Raw genomic sequence first — 20,415 nt, 5'->3', positions numbered from 1 at the left:
TATACAATAGAGGAGTTCTCAGGCTCACTTCATAGCTGCACTGATGGCTCAACTCAATCTAGTCAGTGGCTGACTCAGGATATGATTCATAAACCTTTAATAAAAATGTATGTAAACAAGGCTCCAGGGCCTGATGGCATCCCCCCCCCCCCGGATTCTAAGAGAGCTTAGTTTAGTTTTAGTCCAGCCCCTATTTCTGATTTTTCCATATTCGCTTTCATCTAGTATGGTACCTATGGATTGGAGAAAAGCTGATGTAATTTCAATATTTAAAAAGGGATTATGATCTCAGCCTGGTAATTATAGGCCAGTACGTTTGACATCTGAGGTGGGCAAATTATTTGTAGGATTGCTATGGAATCACATTCAAAATTTTGTCCTAGTGAATGCCATTATGAGCAGCAATCAGCATATCTTTATGAAGGATAGGTCATGTCAGACAAATATGATTGCTTTTTATGATGAAGTAAGTAAGATGCTGAACAGTGGGGGGGCAGTAGATGTGATCTATTTGGATTTTGCCAAAGCGTTTGATACCGTGCCCTACAAATGACTGCTTTCAAAACAAAGGTCTGTTGGGCTTAATGAAGTTGTTTGCACATGGATAGGAAATGGGCTACATGATAGGGTACAGAGGGAGGTTGTTAATGGTGCATTCTCTGCTTGGAGTAAGGTTCTTAGTGGGGTCCCTCAGGGCTCGGTATTGGGTCCACTTTTATTTAACTTGTTCATTAATGACTTAGGGGAGGGTATTGTAAGTAATGTATCAGTGTTTGCAGATGACACAAAACTATCCATCCAAATTAATTCCATCCAGGATGCGGCATCCTTGCAACATGATCTTGACAAACTGGCAATCTGGGCAGCTAAGTGGCAAATGAGATTCAATGTTGATAAATGTAAAGTCATGCACCTGGGATGTAAAAATATCCAAGCCACTTATACCCTTAATGGGACTGCACTAGTGAATGCATTATGGAAAAGGACATTGAAGTCCTTGTAGATGATAACCTTGGCTGTAGCAAGCAATGCCAGTCAGCAGCATTAAGGGCAAATAAGGTCTTGAGCTGAGCTGTATTAAAAGGGGCATAGATTCAAGGGAGGAAGGGGTCATTCTTCCACTTTATAAAGCACTGATAAGACCCCATCTAGTATATTCCATAGAGTTTTGGTCTCCAGTGCTCAAGCAGGACATTATTGTATTAGAGAGGGTACAGAGAAGGGTAACTAAGCTGATAAAAGGTTTGGAAAATCTTAGCTATGAGGAAAGACTGGCTAAATTGGGGATGTTCACGCTGGAGAAGAGGCGCTTAAAGGGTGATATGATAACTACGTATAAATATATAAGGGGAAATATAATAATCTCTCTATTACTTTATATACCAGTAGGTCTTTCCAGCTGACACAAGGTCACCCATTCCGATTAGAGGAAAAGTTCAGACTAAATATTTCAAAGGGTTTTTTTTACAGTGAAGAGCTGAATCAGTTGTAAAGGCTGATACATTAGATAGCTTTATAAAGGGGTTGGATGGCTTTTTAGCAAGTGAGAGAATACAGGGTTATGGAGTACAAGTTCATCCAGGGACTAGTCCGATTGGCATTTTGGAGTTAGGAAGGAATTTTTTCCCCCTCTGAGGAAAATTGAAGAGGCTTCAGATGGGGTTTTTTTTGCATTCCTCTGGATCAACTAGCAGTTAGGCAGGTTAAAAAAAGTTAAAAGATTGAACTTGATGGATGTTTGTCTTTTTTCAACCTAACTTACTATGTTACTATGCTTGAAAACTTGAAGTGTACTTTTATATCAGTCTTGTTGTGCAGTGGTAAAACTAGATGCTACTGGGCCCCAAAGCAAATTCCATTTTGGATCCCAGCATTGATAAATTTACCTATTTTACCAAGATTTTTTGAAATTGCTCATTAGTTTTGTCTTTACTGGACCCCCTAAATTCCTGGCCCCCCTGCAATCACAGTGTCCACTTCCTCTGTAGTTACGCCCCTGGTCTTGTGAAACATTTAGAATTCCATTGCTGGTAAATATTGGGATCACCAGGTTTTTAATATTTAAACACATATTGGTTTTACTTGTGTCATCATGATTTTCTGAGTTTTTACCACAATTCAAGTTTTTTATGCTAACGTTCCCAAACTCAAATTGGAGTTTCAGAAATTCAAATGTTCAAGATTTATAAAGCACAAAAACAAAAAACAAATGTAAAAATTCAGCATCTAAAAGCTAATTAGAGTCATTGAAAATTCGTAGAATGTAATTTTACTGTGTTGTATATTTTTAGTGCCTTAATGTGAAGATTGCATATGTATTCATTGAAATATTAAAATAAATTCTAGCAAGTTAACCCAGTGCACACAGTATGCGACTGGTTGTTGTCCTCATTTATAAGTGTGTTATTGTTGTGCTTAGTTGTAACTGTGATTTACAGTCTTTTATACTCTAAACAACATGCAGCTTTATATGATATAAATAATGTATTTCCCATACACAGGAGGGGCCCCTCCTACAATTCTACAATATTGGTATTAGGGTGGGATCTACATTTTTTAACACTGATTAATAAAATATATGTTTTTATTCTAAGTCTTGAGAAAGGTTCCAATAGGGACTGAAACGTTGACAAAAAGGGCCTTATTTATCAAAATCCGTGTATTTATATAAAAAGGTAAAACCAAACTAGAATCCACGCTTGGGCCTTATTTGTTATTAAAAAAGTATGATTTAATCAGATCGGGGACAAACTCGATAAAATTGAGTGAAAACCTGTATCATACGATTTTTTCAGCGTTTTTTGCTGAAAAACTTCCAGTTTTTTGGATTATTGCATAAAAAGTTTAAAATAGTAGGAATTTCTGGCTAATTTCAGCGCAGACCACGGAAACTACCAAATAGGGTAGGGACCTCTCCCATTGACTTATATACAACCTTGGCAGGTCTGAGATGACGGATTTTCGGATTCTGACTTTATCCATCCTCAGGGTATAATAAATCTCAAAAAAGAATCTAGGTTTTTTTTTCACAAAAAAATTTGGATTTCATATAAAAAAAACAAACGTTTTTGGCATTCTGAATTTAATAAGAAAACCCCCTAAATGTTTCACTTTTTTTACTGCATTATAAAGTTCAGGAGTGCATTCTTTTTTGCAATACTTGTTTTATATTTAGGTATTGTGTATTATTCAATGAGAACTGGAATAATGAAGTTAGCCAGATGTATATTGTTAGTGGACAGCATTTGTTATAAAACAGGACTTATATTTCCTTAGTTCATGCAGACAGTAGAAGGTACAGTAATTAATTATTGTGTTGCAATATTCCAAGGGCTTATATTAAAATCATTCTTACTAAAAACTAGTTTTTATGGGAAGAACATACGTATATACGATATCTGGCAACTAACAGGAACTTTGTAATAAGTCAATAACTTCCTGCAGGGCAGGATACAAAGGAAAAAAACAAGTGAAACCTACCATGGTGCCCTGTTTGTAGGTAAAACAATAGCAACTTGTCTGTACTACACTTTGGGCCCTCTACCTTCACACCCTACCAAGAGACTTTGCAACCTGTACCTGACTTGTGCTTGTTAACTTTTGTTGTGTGGTTATTTTGCAGTTCAAAGTAAAGGATAGTTTTTACATAGAAAATAAATACTTACCTTAAAAATTTGTATAAATATTGTCTGCTACAAAATGACCACGAGAAGATGCCATTGTGTCCTGCTAATGTTGGCGACATTATGTTACCTTCAGATTTCTTGCAAATATTACCCTCTCCATCATGAACCATGCCAAAACTAGAAATTAACACAGCATTATGAGCTATAGCTAAATCTTTGGTAAAATAATATGCCTCAGCAACAAAAAATACTGCATAATAATGTTTTATATTTATTACTTAAAGGAAAACTTTACCCCCAAAACGAATATTTAAGCAACAGATATATTTAAGTAAATATTGTCCTTTTACATCTCTTACCTTGAACCATTTCATGATGGTCTGTGTTTTACCTCAGATATCACCTGACCAGAAATACCGGAGCTCTAACTGTAACAGGAAGAAATGTGGGAAGCAATAGACAGAACTCTGTCTATTAATTGGCTAGTTTGATTTGGTTGTGTGCACCATGAATCCTGTGATCCCAGGGAGTGGCCCTTTTTTTTAAAATGGCAATTTTCTATTTAGGATTACCCAATGGCACATACTACTAAAAAAGTATATTATTATGAAAATAGTTAATTTACATGAAGTAGAGTTTTACATATAAGCTGTTTTATGGTATATACAGTATTTTTATAGAGACCTACATTGTTTGCGAGGTATAGTTTTCCTTAAGGGCTATAAGCAATGGGAGAATATTTGCAATGAATTTTGGTAATTCTTTGGACACATTGACAGCTTAAATATCATCAAAGACTTTTTGGTCGGCAACCTTTATCGTAGACACTGTCATGATTTTTATGGTATAGTTTTTACTAAATGCCATTTTAATGTTTTAACAGTGGTGTGTGGGCAGCCATCTATGCTCGTACCTATGACTGGAGCATGGGAGCATTTTCAACAATGCAGACCAATTCTTAGCTACAGTTGACCTGCAGAAATCTGTTCTTGCCTTTAGGCAACCTGTTTTTTCAAAGGGTAAGGAAAGTTAGGGTTGTCAGGACTCATTGCCTCTCGTATATAATGCATAATGTTCTCACTGCCACTCATTGTTTTGCTGTATATACAAAACAAGGTGATTCAGAGACGCTTATCCTTAAACTCCTGAAGCAGAATCCTGCTAAAATTTTCAAAAAATGTATTTCATTATATTTTACTTTAAAGTTTGACAAGAGTCCATTTTCATTCCCAAGTTCTCTCAGCCTGTTGATTTATGCTCAAATAAGATTCTCTCTCTTTTTACTGCTGCACTGCAAGATAAAGCAAAGCAAAGCAAAGCAAGGCAGATCTGGTCAGCCTGTTCATTTTTAAATGAAGGCCGAGAAACAACCATCCCACTCTCCTCTGCTTAGTTTATCTACAGACATAGTGTTGGCCTGTGTGTAGAGAATGTCAATGCAAGACTTGAAGATGCAGAAACTTCACCAAGCAGAGGAGAGCAGATTGCCTGTTTCTCAGCCTATGTTTAAACCAATAGTATGGCCAAGCATTCTATCTGACAGTTACATTTCAGCATTTGTAGAGATTCTAGAGACTTCACATCCATCAGCCATCAGAGGGATTATGAGAATCCTTGAATTTATGGCACCCTGCACCTAGTTCTGCACCTAGTGGCATTCAAGAACACTCCAGAGATGATTCATTCAGAACAAGGAAAACCTTCATCATAGTTTTAAGATACCCTTCTACTCAGACAGACAAACTAGTGGAAAAAAAATCCAGAAGATCTAGCCAAGAAGAATTATTGGTAGGTGCTTCATCCCTAGGATAAGGGGATCATCTTTAATCCAATTTGGCTCAGTGGAGTTTCAAGAGAACTGATCTCTCTTTTAAAAATGAATGCTGTAACCTTTTTGCAAAATTACGTGTCTCACTTTTTCTTAATTTCAGGCCATTCTCCAGGCTAGCTGAGGTAAGTATAATGGTTTATGCTGTTTTGGGAGTACAATGATGATGGAAATTCTATCACTTACTGCAGTAATTTCCTAGACTCCAGAGAAACAGCAGACACCATGCCCTACCCCTTCTGGGTCATTCTTGGAAACTAGAAGGCTGCTCATGTGAAGGGGGTTTCTTATATGCATTTCTTATTAGGAATAAGTAGGGAGAAGATCCTAACCAACTGGGGCATTGATTAATTATTGGTGTCTCTGGAGTCTGAAAGAGAAATTACATTAAGTATGACAGAACTTTCTTCATTGGGATTCATTGGCTTAATTGGGAAAAGGACTCATGTGTATTAACGTATTAACCATTCTCTGCAAAGTGTTGCTTATATAGTAATTAATTATAATAATAACTTAATTTAAAAAGTTTTCTTGCATGCCGTAGGAGTATCTAAAAATCATAATGTGAAGACAAGTCATGTAATATTACAGGGTTATGTAGTTCAGCCTAAATAAATCTTTTATAGAAAGTCCTGTATATCTAGTTTGGATAGGAATTCCAGACACCTGTAAATGCTCTGTGTTCTTTATTGTGTAGTGGGAAACTAGAATTCTGCTCTAATCTTTAGTTTTCCAAAAACAATAACTAATACTAAAAGTGAATTTAAATTGTATTGACGGTCAGTGAAGCCAAGTTCTATCAGTTTTACATTTGGTACAATTTCTAAGTTGATATATCAGTCTCTATATCTTACAGGACCAGTAACGTCAAATAGGGGAATATAATATTGGTCGCTAATGCAAAATTTGTTCACAGTTCGTTTGCAATGCAAATAAATATTTGAAAAGGGATCAATTTTGCCTTTGCAAATACTTTTCCCCTCACGCAACAGTAGGATAGCGAGTGCGCAGTGTATGTAATAAAACGTCTTAATGGAAAAGTTGTTACGTTTGCACCAAAAGTTTACACCACCTTCGAGCAGGTGTTAAAGGTTTGCAATGCACAATAAAGATTTGTAATGCAATAAAGGCCTAATGAAGAATATTACATTGTGACATGCAGGTTTGTATTTACAAGTTTGTTCTCTTTGTGAATTTTATTACATTTCCCCCAAAATATTTTCTTTAAAGTTTACTGCATTTACAAATAAACTGTTTCTAGGAACAATCATCTTATTTTATATCGGACAATTATTAGTTACATAGTCCTGTAGACAACCATGCATGACATTTGACTCCTGCTTACCTTCATGTGTAAGAACTAAACCCATTGTATTCTATAGAACTTATATGTTATATACAATGAAACCTGGAATGGCTGCCCTCATGACTACCCAACAGTTTATTAATAAAAACTATATTAGTGTTTCTGAAACAAACAAACCATTTTTATCAGTGCATGTTTAATTGCATGTATAATATATTCTTGGTATTACTCTTCCTGCTACTGATGTTTAAAAATAAAAAATCGTATTGGTTGTGGTTAGTTACTGCACTTAAGCAAACTTTGTGCCTTTTATTACATATGGGGGATAGTTATGTATATTAGAATGTTATATATTACCTGTAATGTTTCATATGTTTCCTGTAATGTTTCATAAGTGACATCCAACTATTGACTACTGTATACTATAAAAATTTTTATTTTTTCATGTATTACAAGTAATACTTACTTGTGACCAGACTCATGAGCAATGGTAAAAGCCAATCCCAGCCCTGTATCCTCATTAACTGTACAGCTGCGATATTTGCTGCACATGCCACTTATTGGAGCAAATCCTAAAAACAAATTTAGATGTTTCACTCCCTTTTATTATTAATTGCTATATATAGAATTACTTGTGGTTTCTCATTACTCTTCAAAATTTTCTTATTGCAAGCAAAATATACGCAGAGAGACAGATTAAATGCTTGTAAAATATATACTAATGCTCACAATATGTTAAACCCTAAATAGTAAACCATACTAATTTATAAAATAACTATACCCATGCTAAAATGAATAACCAACTCACCAAATAAAATCACAAGGACTCATTTAATAGAAATTAACAAAATTGAAACAAAACTCTATAAACTATACAGAGTAAAATGTCTTTCTCTTTTTCTCATTCTCTCTTTCTCTCTCTCCCTTTCTCTCTCTAGTTATCTGAATAATAACAATGTTTCAGTACTGCAACATGACTCAAAAGCTGTAACCTTAGTGCAGCATGCTATATATATATACCATACTAAACTGTTCACACAACTCCAACCTTCTCCCTAATGAAATTAATATTATGCCATTTGCACCATGTTCCTAGAAGCATTGATTAAGTGTATTATTAACATGTAAGAATCTAATGAAATACAGTATTCAGAAACACCAGGAAATTATAACCCCAATAATTTCGGAATGTAGTTTTGATTGTTTCAGTTTGTGTGGAGCATCTAATTTATGACATAATGGGGCAGATATAATTTAACAAGTCATTATTTTCTCTAAATATTTTTTACCAAATATCGTTATTTGAAAAAAAAATAAAATCCTACCTAAAGTGTCACATGGTTCATTCTTCCAAGAACATATATCCAAACCAGTAAGCAGAATTGCATGATCATGCCGGCTGCCATCCTTTCCCACAAGGCCAGACTGCCACTGACAGAAACTACTCAGTGTGTGGTCAGCATGGTGATTAATAACAAGGCCAGGCTGCACAGAAGAAAAGTGAAATGTTAATGATAATTTTGGCTTCCTGTTTGCAAGTGACCAAAACGAATATTCTGTAGTATAGCAAGTCAGCAAGTGGTCAATTTATGTAGCTGCTGTAGAAACATGTGACAGCTGGTTACATCTCACAGATTAGTCTTATTGTTCAAATAACTAGAGATTCTAAAACAGACAGGACTATTATTCTATTCAACATACCTTAAATTATTTACTGGGTAATTTCAGGGGCAAAAAAAAATCACATTAACTACATTTAACACAGGTGTACGATCAAAAGATAAAGATCTCACATTGTTTGGAGACTGGACTCTATTCAAGGGGTAAAGAAGTGGTTTTAAATGGAAAATAATTAAACTGGCAAAGAAACAGGGATCATTTTAGAACATAGACTGAGGTAAAGGTAATAACAGAACGGTCAGACTCCACTTACAGATAAAAAAAGATGATATTCTTTTAAAGCTAATGTACAGCTTTAAATTTCACAGATTTCAAAGGAATATGTAAAAATTTGCAGTTTTGTAAATACAAAGATATGCCTGTATTACAAAAATAAGAGAGCTCAATTACGATCATTAGTCACAGTACTAGTAGCTAAAATAGGCATTAGGTATGAGTGAATATGTCCCATTATGTTGAAAAATTTGTGAAACACATTAAAGTATATGATACATATACATTACAGAGCATTTGTTTTTTAGATGGATTTAGTGACCTCTATTTTAAAGCAGGAAAGAGTCAAAAGAAGGCGGCAAATAATTAAAAAAAAAAGAAAAAATGAAGACCAATTGAAAAGTTGCTTACAATTAGTCATTCCATAACATACTAAGGGGCAGATTTATCAAGGGTCAAATTTCGAGTTCATGGGAGATCCTAAAAACTCCCATGAACTAAACTGAACTGACTAATTTTACAAAATTTATCAAAAAAAAAATGTTTTTTTTAAATTCGGTTGAATAGCATTGAAATTACATTTTCAGGAGTCCACCAAATTACTCCAGATTGATTGTAGGACATACCCCATAGGCTAAAACACCACTTTGGCAGGATTTAGATGACAAACAGTCAAATTTTAATTCTTAAAGGGACAGTACATGATAAAATTCAAAAATCGATGGTCAGGGTCCCCTAGTCCAACCCTGACCATCTATATCATATATTTAACTTTTTTTTAAAAAACACACACTAATAAAATACAACTAATAAATCTGACCACCAACAGATAATGTCTGGGTGCTTTGTATCCCAACCATTAAAATGAATGATCCATGCTATTATGTGTAAGTATATTGAATCTGAAATATGGTGTAGTCTAATGTTACATTATTGTTTAAAAAAAGAAGAGAAGAGACAAAGAACCTTGTTTGTGACTGCGAAGTCGCAGTCACAAACAAGGTTCTTTGTCTCTTCTCTTCTTTTTTTAAACAATCAATTTTATCCTTGTGTGTACTGTAGTTTTACGAGACAATTTAATAAAGAAAGTTAGTGAAACCCCATTACTACTAATGTTACATTATTGACATTGAGAATAGTCATATTTATGTTAAAAATCCAACTTTAAGTACCATCTCAGTAGTTATATGAAAAAACTCCAAACATAGTAGATAAACGTTGTTTTACTTTAAGAAATATGCTGTATATAATAAACAGCCCAAGGGGCGCATAATAAAAAAAATATAATAGGAAAATAATCTTCCTGGTCTTTGATGGAACAGATCTCTGCATATGTGCAACCACATAGAAGAGGTGCAGATTTATAAAAGTGTGAAATTAGAGTTAACCATAGAAACTTTCACTCACTTTCTATTCTTTATATGGGATTTTTATTAGCTTATTTATCAAATGTTAAACTGGTAAATGATTCTAAAAATCCCATAGAAAGCAGGTGAGTTTTTCTGTGGTGAGCTCTAATTTCACACATGAGTGTGCCAGGTTACTCACTGCAACCCAATGCTGCCTGTTGCTGCAGTTGATGCTGGCCCACACTGGGCATAGCACGTGGGCTGGGTTGTTGTGGGGTAACATTCCCAAGGTCAGCACCACACCCTCTCCCAGTCTATCCCACATTGCACTGCACATTTTTTTTTACTTGAATACATCAAAGATGGCCATGTGTTCCACTTTGGAACACATGGGCACCGTTGTTTGTTTTTTTACTCGTATTACAGCTATATAGAGAGAGAAGAGAAACAGCATTTGATATTACTGGTAAGTATGTGGCTAATAGCATACTTATGGCCATTTCAGCAGTGATATTACTGGCAAGTCTGGGGTTAATAGAGTTGTCATTTCTGTAGTGATCTTACTTGCAAGTCTCAGGTTAGGTTAATGAAGTTCTCATGGCCATGTCGGAAGTGATTTTATTGGCAAGCCTGCAATTAATGGAGTGGTTATTGGACATTTTTGCAGGGATCTTACTGGCAAATATGGATTTCTTATGGACATTTCTGCATTGATCTTAGTGGCAAGTATTTTTGTGCATAAAATAAACTTTGTTTCTGCATTTTTTGTGTTTATATTAAGGATTTTTTAAACATTTAGAAAACTATAACTGTTCCATACCTCCCAACTGTCCCTTTATCGGAGGGACAGTCCCTCTTTTGACAGCTCAACCTGCTGTCCCTCATTTGTAGTAGAAAGTCCCTATTTTATATGCACTGAACAGCCAGAAAAAGAAACAAAGTTTCTCACTTAATTGGCTTTTAGCAGAGAGCACTGAACACCTAACAGGTGCAAATAAGATACTTTGTAACAATTTTGAGACACAAAAAAACAGTTTAGGTAAGGAGAAATATTTTTCAAACTTTCATAACCTGCCAAAATGAACATGGTAATTAGTAGAGATGTCGCGAACTGTTCGCCGGCGAACTTGTTCGCGCGAACATCGGGTGTTCGCGCTCGCCGGAAGTTCGCGAACGTCGCGCGACGTTCGCCATTTTGGGTTCGCCATTGTTGGCGCTTTTTTTTGCCCTCTCACCCCAGACCAGCAGGTACATGGCAGCCAATCAGGAAGCTCTCCCCTGGACCACTCCCCTTCCCTATAAAAACCGAAGCCCTGCAGCGTTTTTTCACTCTGCCTGTGTGTGCTGAAGAGATAGTGTAGGGAGAGAGCTGCTGCCTGTTAGTGATTTCAGGGACAGTTGAAAGTTTGCTGGCTAGTAATCGTTTTGATACTGCTCTGTTATTGGAGGGACAGAAGTCTGCAGGGGTTTGAGGGACATTTTAGCTTAGGTAGCTTTGCTGGCTAGTAATCTACCTTCTACTGCAGTGCTCTGTATGTAGCTGCAGTGGGCAGCTGTCCTGCTTCTGATCTCATCTGCTGACTGCTGCAATAACAGTAGTCCTTGTAAGGACTGCTTTTATTTATTTTTTTGTTGTTTTACTACTACTACTACTACTACTATAAGAGCCCAGTGCTATTAGTCTAGCAGTGTTGGGGAGTGGGACTGGTGTGCTAATCTGCTGCTCCTAGTAGTTCAGCAGCACCAACTTTAATTTTTTTTTTTTAATATTCATTTTTTTTTATTTTACTTTTTTTTATTTTACTACCGCTGTAGTAGTGTATAAGTTGACCTTTTAGGCATTATTTGCCCTGTAGGCATTATTTGCACAGTGTTTTCTTCAACCCGCCATCTAGCTGTGTGACCTTGTTCACATTCTGTCTAAATATCCATAATATTACCGTCTCCAGAAAAAACACCGGAGTGACTTTTTTCAAGCAGCCATAATATATTTTACGTAATCCGTATCCACCGCTGTAGTAGTGTATACGTTGACCTTGTAGGCATTATTTGCACAGTGTTTTCTTCAACCCGCCATCTAGCTGTGTGACCTTGTTCACATTCTGTCTAAATATCCATAATATTACCGTCTCCAGAAAAAACACCGGAGTGACTTTTTTCAAGCAGCCATAATATATTTTACGTAATCCGTATCCACCGCTGTAGTAGTGTATACGTTGACCTTGTAGGCATTATTTGCACACTGTTTTCTTCAACCCGCCATCTAGCTGTGTGACCTTGTTCACATTCTGTCTAAATATCCATAATATTACCGTCTCCAGAAAAAACACCGGAGTGACTTTTTTCAAGCAGCCATAATATATTTTACGTAATCCGTATCCACCGCTGTAGTAGTGTATACGTTGACCTTGTAGGCATTATTTGCACACTGTTTTCTTCAACCCGCCATCTAGCTGTGTGACCTTGTTCACATTCTGTCTAAATATCCATAATATTACCGTCTCCAGAAAAAACACCGGAGTGACTTTTTTCAAGCAGCCATAATATATTTTACGTAATCCGTATCCACCGCTGTAGTAGTGTATACGTTGACCTTGTAGGCATTATTTGCACAGTGTTTTCTTCAACCCGCCATCTAGCTGTGTGACCTTGTTCACATTCTGTCTAAATATCCATAATATTACCGTCTCCAGAAAAAACACCGGAGTGACTTTTTTCAAGCAGCCATAATATATTTTACGTAATCCGTATCCACCGCTGTAGTAGTGTATACGTTGACCTTGTAGGCATTATTTGCACAGTGTTTTCTTCAACCCGCCATCTAGCTGTGTGACCTTGTTCACATTCTGTCTAAATATCCATAATATTACCGTCTCCAGAAAAAACACCGGAGTCACTTTTTTCAAGCAGCATTCATATATTTTACGTAATCCGTATCCACCGCTGTAGTAGTGTATACGTTGACCTTGTAGGCATTATTTGCACACTGTTTTCTTCAACCCGCCATCTAGCTGTGTGACCTTGTTCACATTCTGTCTAAATATCCATAATATTACCGTCTCCAGAAAAAACACCGGAGTGACTTTTTTCAAGCAGCCATAATATATTTTATGTAATCCGTATCCACCGCTGTAGTAGTGTATACGTTGACCTTGTAGGCATTATTTGCACAGTGTTTTCTTCAACCCGCCCATCTAGCTGTGTGACCTTGTTCACATTCTGTCTAAATATCCATAATATTACCGTCTCCAGAAAAAACACCGGAGTGACTTTTTTCAAGCAGCCATAATATATTTTACGTAATCCGTATCCACCGCTGTAGTAGTGTATACGTTGACCTTGTAGGCATTATTTGCACAGTGTTTTCTTCAACCCGCCATCTAGCTGTGTGACCTTGTTCACATTCTGTCTAAATATCCATAATATTACCGTCTCCAGAAAAAACACCGGAGTGACTTTTTTCAAGCAGCCATAATATATTTTACGTAATCCGTATCCACCGCTGTAGTAGTGTATACGTTGACCTTGTAGGCATTATTTGCACACTGTTTTCTTCAACCCGCCATCTAGCTGTGTGACCTTGTTCACATTCTGTCTAAATATCCATAATATTACCGTCTCCAGAAAAAACACCGGAGTGACTTTTTTCAAGCAGCCATAATATATTTTACGTAATCCGTATCCACCGCTGTAGTAGTGTATACGTTGACCTTGTAGGCATTATTTGCACACTGTTTTCTTCAACCCGCCATCTAGCTGTGTGTATTATCGTTTCCAGAAAAACCAACTGAGTTTTTGTTGTTGTTGTTGTTTTTTAAAAAATAATGCCAGGCAAAGGCAGGCCGCCACGCAGAGGCCGTGCTAGGGGCCGTGCTGCTATGCAATCCTGTGGCCCTAGCAAATTGCCCAGTTTTAAAAAGCCAATGACCCTGAACTCCCAAAATGCTGAAGAGGTAGTTGACTGGCTTACACAGCACACCCCATCCTCTACCGTTTCTAACTTTACCACAACATCCTCCTCATCCTCCACTGCTATGGCCACCCCACGTAACACTTCCTCCACCACCGGTGCCCCTTCTTCACTGGGGTCAGAGGAGTTATTTTCCCATGAGTTTCTTGAACTGAGTAATGCGCAACCATTATTGCCAGAAGAAGATGAAGGAGATGAGGACCTTACACCAGATTTAATTCTGGCAGAGAACACGACAGAGATGGACATAATGAGTGATGAGGAGGAGGTCCCCGCTGCTGCTTCCTTCTGTGATGTGTCAGAAGAAATTGATGCATCTGAGGAGAATGATGATGAGGAGATTGATGTTTTGTGGGTGCCTAGTAGAAGAGAGCAAGAGGAGGGTAGTTCAGATGGAGAGACGGAGAGTCAGAGAGGCAGTAGGAGAATAAGACTTAGAAGAAGCAGGGAGGACAGCCCGCAGGGATCAGTAGGGCAACAACATGTATCGGCACCTGTGTTCAGCCGGCCAACGCACCCGCCATTGCCGCCAACTTCTACTGTTACCGCCAGATCGCACACTTCCAAAAAGTCAGCAGTGTGGGATTTTTTTAATGTGTGTGCCTCTGACAAAAGCATTGTAATTTGCAATGAGTGCAGTCAGAAACTGAGCCTTGGTAAGCCCAACAGCCACATAGGTACAACTTCTATGCGAAGGCACATGAGCGGCAAGCACAAAGCACTTTGGGAGCAACACCTCAAAGGCAACAGGCAAACTAAAAGCCACACTCCTTCTGGTCCAGCATCTTACTGCTCTACCTCTGCTCTCCTTGACCCGTCTGAACCACCCTCCACTCCGCCTTCCACCTTGACCACCTGTTCCCATTCCCAGTCATCTGCCACCAGCCAAGTTTCTGTGAAGGCCATGTTTGAGCGTAAGAAGCCAATGTCTGACTGTCACCCCCTTGCCCGGCGTCTGACAGCTGGCTTGTCTGCACTCTTAGCCCGCCAGCTTTTACCATACCAGCTGGTGGACTCTGAGGCCTTCCGCAAATTTGTAGCAATTGGGACACCGCAGTGGAAGGTACCCAGCCGCAATTTTTTTTCTAAAAAGGGAATACCACACCTGTACCAACATGTGCAGAGCCAAGTTACCGCATCTCTGTCACTTAGTGTTGGGCCAAAGGTCCATATGACTACTGACGCATGGTCCTCCAAGCATGGTCAGGGCAGGTATGTCACCTACACTGCCCACTGGGTGAACTTGGTAATGGCTGGGAAGCAGGGAATGGGTAGCTCAACAACAACAGTGGAGTTGGTGTCACCGCCACGGATTGCACGCGGTTCTGCCACCACCTCTACTCCTCCATCGCTCTCTACCTCGTCTTCTTCTTCTTCTTACTCTGCTGCTGGGTCCTCCTTCTCCTCCTCCACACCTGTGCACCCCCAGCTCCCCCTAGGCTATTCGACGTGCCAGGTACGCCGTTGTCACGCTGTCTTGGGGATGACGTGCCTGGAAAGCAAAAACCATACCGGATCTGTACTCCTGTCATCTCTGCAGTCACAGGCCGATCGGTGGCTGACCCCACACCAACTGCAGATCGGAAAAGTGGTGTGTGACAATGGAAGCAATCTGTTGGCAGCGTTGAGACTAGGCAATTTAACACATGTGCCCTGCATGGCACATGTGTTAAATTTAATAGTCCAACGTTTTGTCTCCAAGTACCCAGGATTCCAGGACGTTCTCACCCAGTCCAGAAAGGTGTCGGCCCATTTCAGACGTTCCTACACAGCCATGGTACGCCTTGCTGACATTCAGCAGTGCTACAACATGCCAGTCAGGCGTTTGATTTCTGACAGCCAGACTCGCTGGAATTCAACGCTCCTTATGTTGGAACGTCTGCTGCAACAACAAAGGGCCGTCAACGAGTACCTTTTTGAACTGGGTGGTAGGACTGGATCTGCACAGCTGGGGATTTTTTTCCCCCGTTACTGGGTGCTTATGCGCGATGCCTGCAGGCTCATGCGACCTTTTGAAGAGGTGACAAATATGGTCAGTCGCACCGAAGGCACCATCAGCGACCTAATACCCTTCGCTTTATTCCTGGAGCGTGCCGTGCGACGAGTGACAGATGAGGCTGTAGACCAGCGTGACGAGGAGCTGGAAGCGCACGATTTCTGGTCGGAATCACCAGAACGAACCCAGGCACCTGCTGCAACGCAGGGAGAGGTGCCAGAAGTGGAGTCAGAGGAGGAAGGTGGCTTTGTGGAGGAGGAGGACCAACAGGAGCAGGCTTCCCAGGGGGCTAGTGGTGACCTTTTGGGGACCCCTGGTCTTGTACGTGGCTGGGGGAGGAGACCGTGGATGATGCAGTCCTTGATAATGAGGAAGCGGAGATGGATAGCTCTGCATCCAACCTTGTGAGAATGGGGTCTTTCATGCTGTCATGCCTGTTGAAGGACCCCCGTATCAAGAGGCTTAAGGAGAAGGACCTGTACTGGGTCGCAACGCTACTAGACCCTCGGTACAAGCATAAAGTGTCAGAAATGTTACCAACATACCACAAGTCCGAAAAGATGCGGCATTTACAAACCAGCCTGCAAAACATGTTGTACAATGCTTTTAAGGGTGATGTCACTTCAGGAACTCATCAACATTCCAGGGGCAGAGGTGCCAGTAATCCTGCCACGAGCACACCTGCAAGGACAAAGCCCTTTGGCCAGTCTGTAACGTCAGACATGCAAATGTTTTTCTGTCCAAGGCAGCGCCACAACCCTTCTGGATCCACCCTCAAAGAACGCCTCGACCGGCAGGTAGCGGACTACCTGGCATTAACTGCAGATATCGACACTCTGAGGAGCGATGAACCCCTGGACTACTGGGTGCGCAGGCTTGATCTGTGGCCAGAGCTGTCACAATTTGCCATGAACCTCTTGTCTTGCCCAGCCTCAAGTGTGCTCTCAGAAAGGACCTTCAGTGCAGCAGGAGGGATTGTAACTGAGAAGAGAACTCGCCTAGGTCACAAAAGTGTCGATTACCTGACCTTTATTAAAATGAATGAGGGGTGGATCTCGGAGGGTTACTGCACGCCGGAAGACTTGTTCTGACTTCTATGCAGCTGTCCTTCTCTTCAAGCCTCATGACTCCACACACAGCTGTCCTTTAGCGTCCTCCTCCTCCCTCCGCCACCGTTACAAACTAGGGTGCAAACCCTACTGGTTTAATTTTTTCTGGCCTCTGTGCTTCAGTGGCTGCAACCAAAAAAACTGGGCAAACAATGTCTACAAGGTCAACGTATGGCAAAAAATGACTATTTTCAGCATTTATATGGCATATTTTTTCTGGCAACTGTGCTTCAGTGGCTGCGTCCAAAAAATGCATATTTTCTGCATTTATATGGCATAATTTTTCTGGCCTCTGTGCTTCAGTGGCTGCAACCAAAAAAATGCATATTTTCAGCATTTATATGGCATAATTTTTCTGGCCTCTGTGCTTCAGTGGCTGCAACCAAAAAAATTTATATTTTCAGCATTTATATGGCATAATTTTTCTGGCCTCTGTGCTTCAGTGGCTGCAACCAAAAAAATGCATATTTTCAGCATTTATATGGCATAATTTTTCTGGCCTCTGTGCTTCAGTGGCTGCAACCAAAAAAATGCATATTTTCAGCATTTATATGGCATAATTTTTCTGGCAACTGTGCTTCAGTGGCTGCGACCAAAAAAATGACTATTTTCAGCATTTATATGGCATATTTTTTCTGGCCTCTGTGCTTCAGTGGCTGCGGCCAAAAAAACTGGGCAAACAATGCCTACAAGGTCAACGACGTTGACCTTGTAGGCATTGTTTGCCCAGTTTTTTTGGCCGCAGCCACTGAAGCACAGAGGCCAGAAAAAATATGCCATATAAATGCTGAAAATAGTCATTTTTTGCCATATACGTTGAGTCAACGTATGGCAAAAAATGACTATTTTCAGCATTTATATGGCATATTTTTTCTGGCCTCTGTGCTTCAGTGGCTGCGGCCAAAAAAACTGGGCAAACAATGCCTACAAGGTCAACGACGTTGACCTTGTAGGCATTGTTTGCCCAGTTTTTTTGGCCGCAGCCACTGAAGCACAGAGGCCAGAAAAAATATGCCATATAAATGCTGAAAATAGTCATTTTTTGCCATACGTTGACTCAACGTATATGGCAAAAAATTACTATTTTCAGCATTTATATGGCATATTTTTTCTGGCAACTGTGCTTCAGTGGCTGCGACCAAAAAAACTGGGCAAACAATGCCTACAAGGTCAACGTATGGCAAAAAATGACTATTTTCAGCATTTATATGGCATATTTTTTCTGGCAACTGTGCTTCAGTGGCTGCAACCAAAAAAACTGGGCAAACAATGTCTACAAGGTCAACGTATGGCGAAAAATGACTATTTTCAGCATTTATATGGCATATTTTTTCTGGCAACTGTGCTTCAGTGGCTGCAACCAAAAAAACTGGGCAAACAATGTCTACAAGGTCAACGTATGGCGAAAAATGACTATTTTCAGCATTTATATGGCATATTTTTTCTGGCAACTGTGCTTCAGTGGCTGCGTCCAAAAAAACTGGGCAAACAATGCCTACAAGGTCAACGTATGGCAGTTGTTTAAAGAGAACAGTAGATTACTAGCCAGCAAAGCTACCTAAGCTAAAATGTCCCTCAAATCCCTGCAGACTTCTGTCCCTCCAATACAGAGCAGTATCAAGCAGATTACTAGCCAGCAAACTTACTATCATCTGTCCCTGAAATCACTAACAGCTCTCCCCCTACACTATCTCTTCCAAGCACACACAGGCAGATTTTTCAGATACATTTTTGCCCTTGATCCCCCTCTGGCATGCCACTGTCCAGGTCGTTGCACCCTTTAAACAACTTTAAAATCATTTTTCTGGCCAGAAATTTTTTTTTTAGATGTTAAAGTTCGCCTTCCCATTGAAGTCTATGGGGTTCGCGAACCGTTCGCGAACCGCTCGCGTTTTTGCGCAAGTTCGCGAATATGTTCGCGAACTTTTTTTCCGACGTTCGATACATCCCTAGTAATTAGGGAGTGTTTCCACGGAAAGGGGCGTGGTCAATTTAGCTGTTCTATGTTCTATGTACTTTCAAAATGTTTTGGAGGTATGTTGTTACAGAAGTGGTATAACACAAAATTTCTAGCATATTGTGAAAGCTTAGGTTGCCCTGGAAAAAAACAATGTATAGTTTTCCTAGAAAAACTAAAACTTCCTCCAGGAGATGCCCCTACAGTGAAAGAGCACAGAATGTTCAAAAACTGTTAGAAAAGTGCCAAATCAGCGGTCAGTGAAGGGGGTTAAATATCTCTTATCCCACGTGAACAATGCCAGTTTGTTTACCTTTCTTCATAAATTATATCCTCTTTTGCTTTTATTAACTCAGTTGCCTTTCTCAAGGTACTCTCTATTTCTAGCATTGCATTTAGTACTTTTGCCACTTTTACTATTTCAATTTTGTCAGCGTATACAGAGAATTTGCCATTAAAGGTAACTATTCTACATAGTTTAATGTCATCAGCAAACATACTTACAAAATGTGCATTATACAATGTGGAATTGTTTGAAGACAATTTTTAGATTGAAGTCCTGCATGGAAGTGGGAGCAGTTCATAAAAAGTAAAAAAAAATAAACCTTTTTCATTGTAGACTTAAAGGGTTGAACTTGATGGACATGTGTCTTTTTTCAACCTAGCTCACTATGTTACTATGTATTGTGTATTTGTTTTTATTTCTCTTTACATTTTAATTAATTAATTTAATTATTATTCAACCTAACAATTTTCTTTTTCTTTTTGTTATATATATAGAATAGTTTGTCTGCTATTTGATAACTTGTCGGTTGTCAGTTGTGCTTTGAAAAATGCATGCAGGGACGTTTATATACTTCAAGGATCTGAATACAGGTAAATACTGATCTGGAAGTGTGACATTTGTTGTGGGCAAGCTATTTATTTGAAGGTTTTTAAGGGATCATGTATGTTATTGAAAATGGAATTAAAAATAATAACCAACATTGCTTTATGAAGTGTAGATCATAATAGAGATCACTGGCAGAGTGGACAGCTAAGTAGCAGATGAAAGTCATTTATACTCTAAATTACTTGTGGATTATAAACTTAGTTCTAGCGAAAAAAATGCCAGTCAGCAGCAGCAAATCAGCAGCAGGAAGGGACAGCAAGGTTTTTCCCTGTGTGAAAAGGGGTAAAGATTTAAGGGAGGAAGGGGTCATCCTCCCTCTTTACAAAGCACAGGTAAGATCTGAACTAACATATGCAGTGCAGTTTTGGGTTCCAATCATTGAAAAAGGATATTAATGAAATAGACAAAGTCCAAAGAAGAGCTACTAATCTGATAAAAGGATTGGACGGTTTAAAAGTAACACACTGTATATAAGCCCTCTGTATATAC

General features: G+C 39.0%; 1 protein-coding gene across 1 annotated transcript in view; it reads right to left on the bottom strand.

Annotated features, from left to right (window-relative positions):
- adamts16.L (ADAM metallopeptidase with thrombospondin type 1 motif 16 L homeolog) overlaps positions 1 to 20,415 on the bottom strand; it is a 152,382-nt gene that overhangs the window by 78,974 nt on the left and 52,993 nt on the right. The window contains exons 7-9 of the mRNA XM_018266846.2: positions 8,086 to 8,245; positions 7,227 to 7,332; positions 3,666 to 3,803 (exon numbers count right to left, since the gene is read on the bottom strand). Of these exons, the coding sequence (XP_018122335.1) occupies positions 3,666 to 3,803; positions 7,227 to 7,332; positions 8,086 to 8,245 (404 nt within the window). The remainder of the gene's footprint in view (positions 1 to 3,665; positions 3,804 to 7,226; positions 7,333 to 8,085; positions 8,246 to 20,415) is intronic.

The sequence above is a fragment of the Xenopus laevis genome, chromosome 6L, assembly GCF_017654675.1.
Source record: "Xenopus laevis strain J_2021 chromosome 6L, Xenopus_laevis_v10.1, whole genome shotgun sequence".
Taxonomy (NCBI): domain Eukaryota; kingdom Metazoa; phylum Chordata; class Amphibia; order Anura; family Pipidae; genus Xenopus; species Xenopus laevis.
This window is presented reverse-complemented; position numbering and strand designations above follow the sequence as displayed.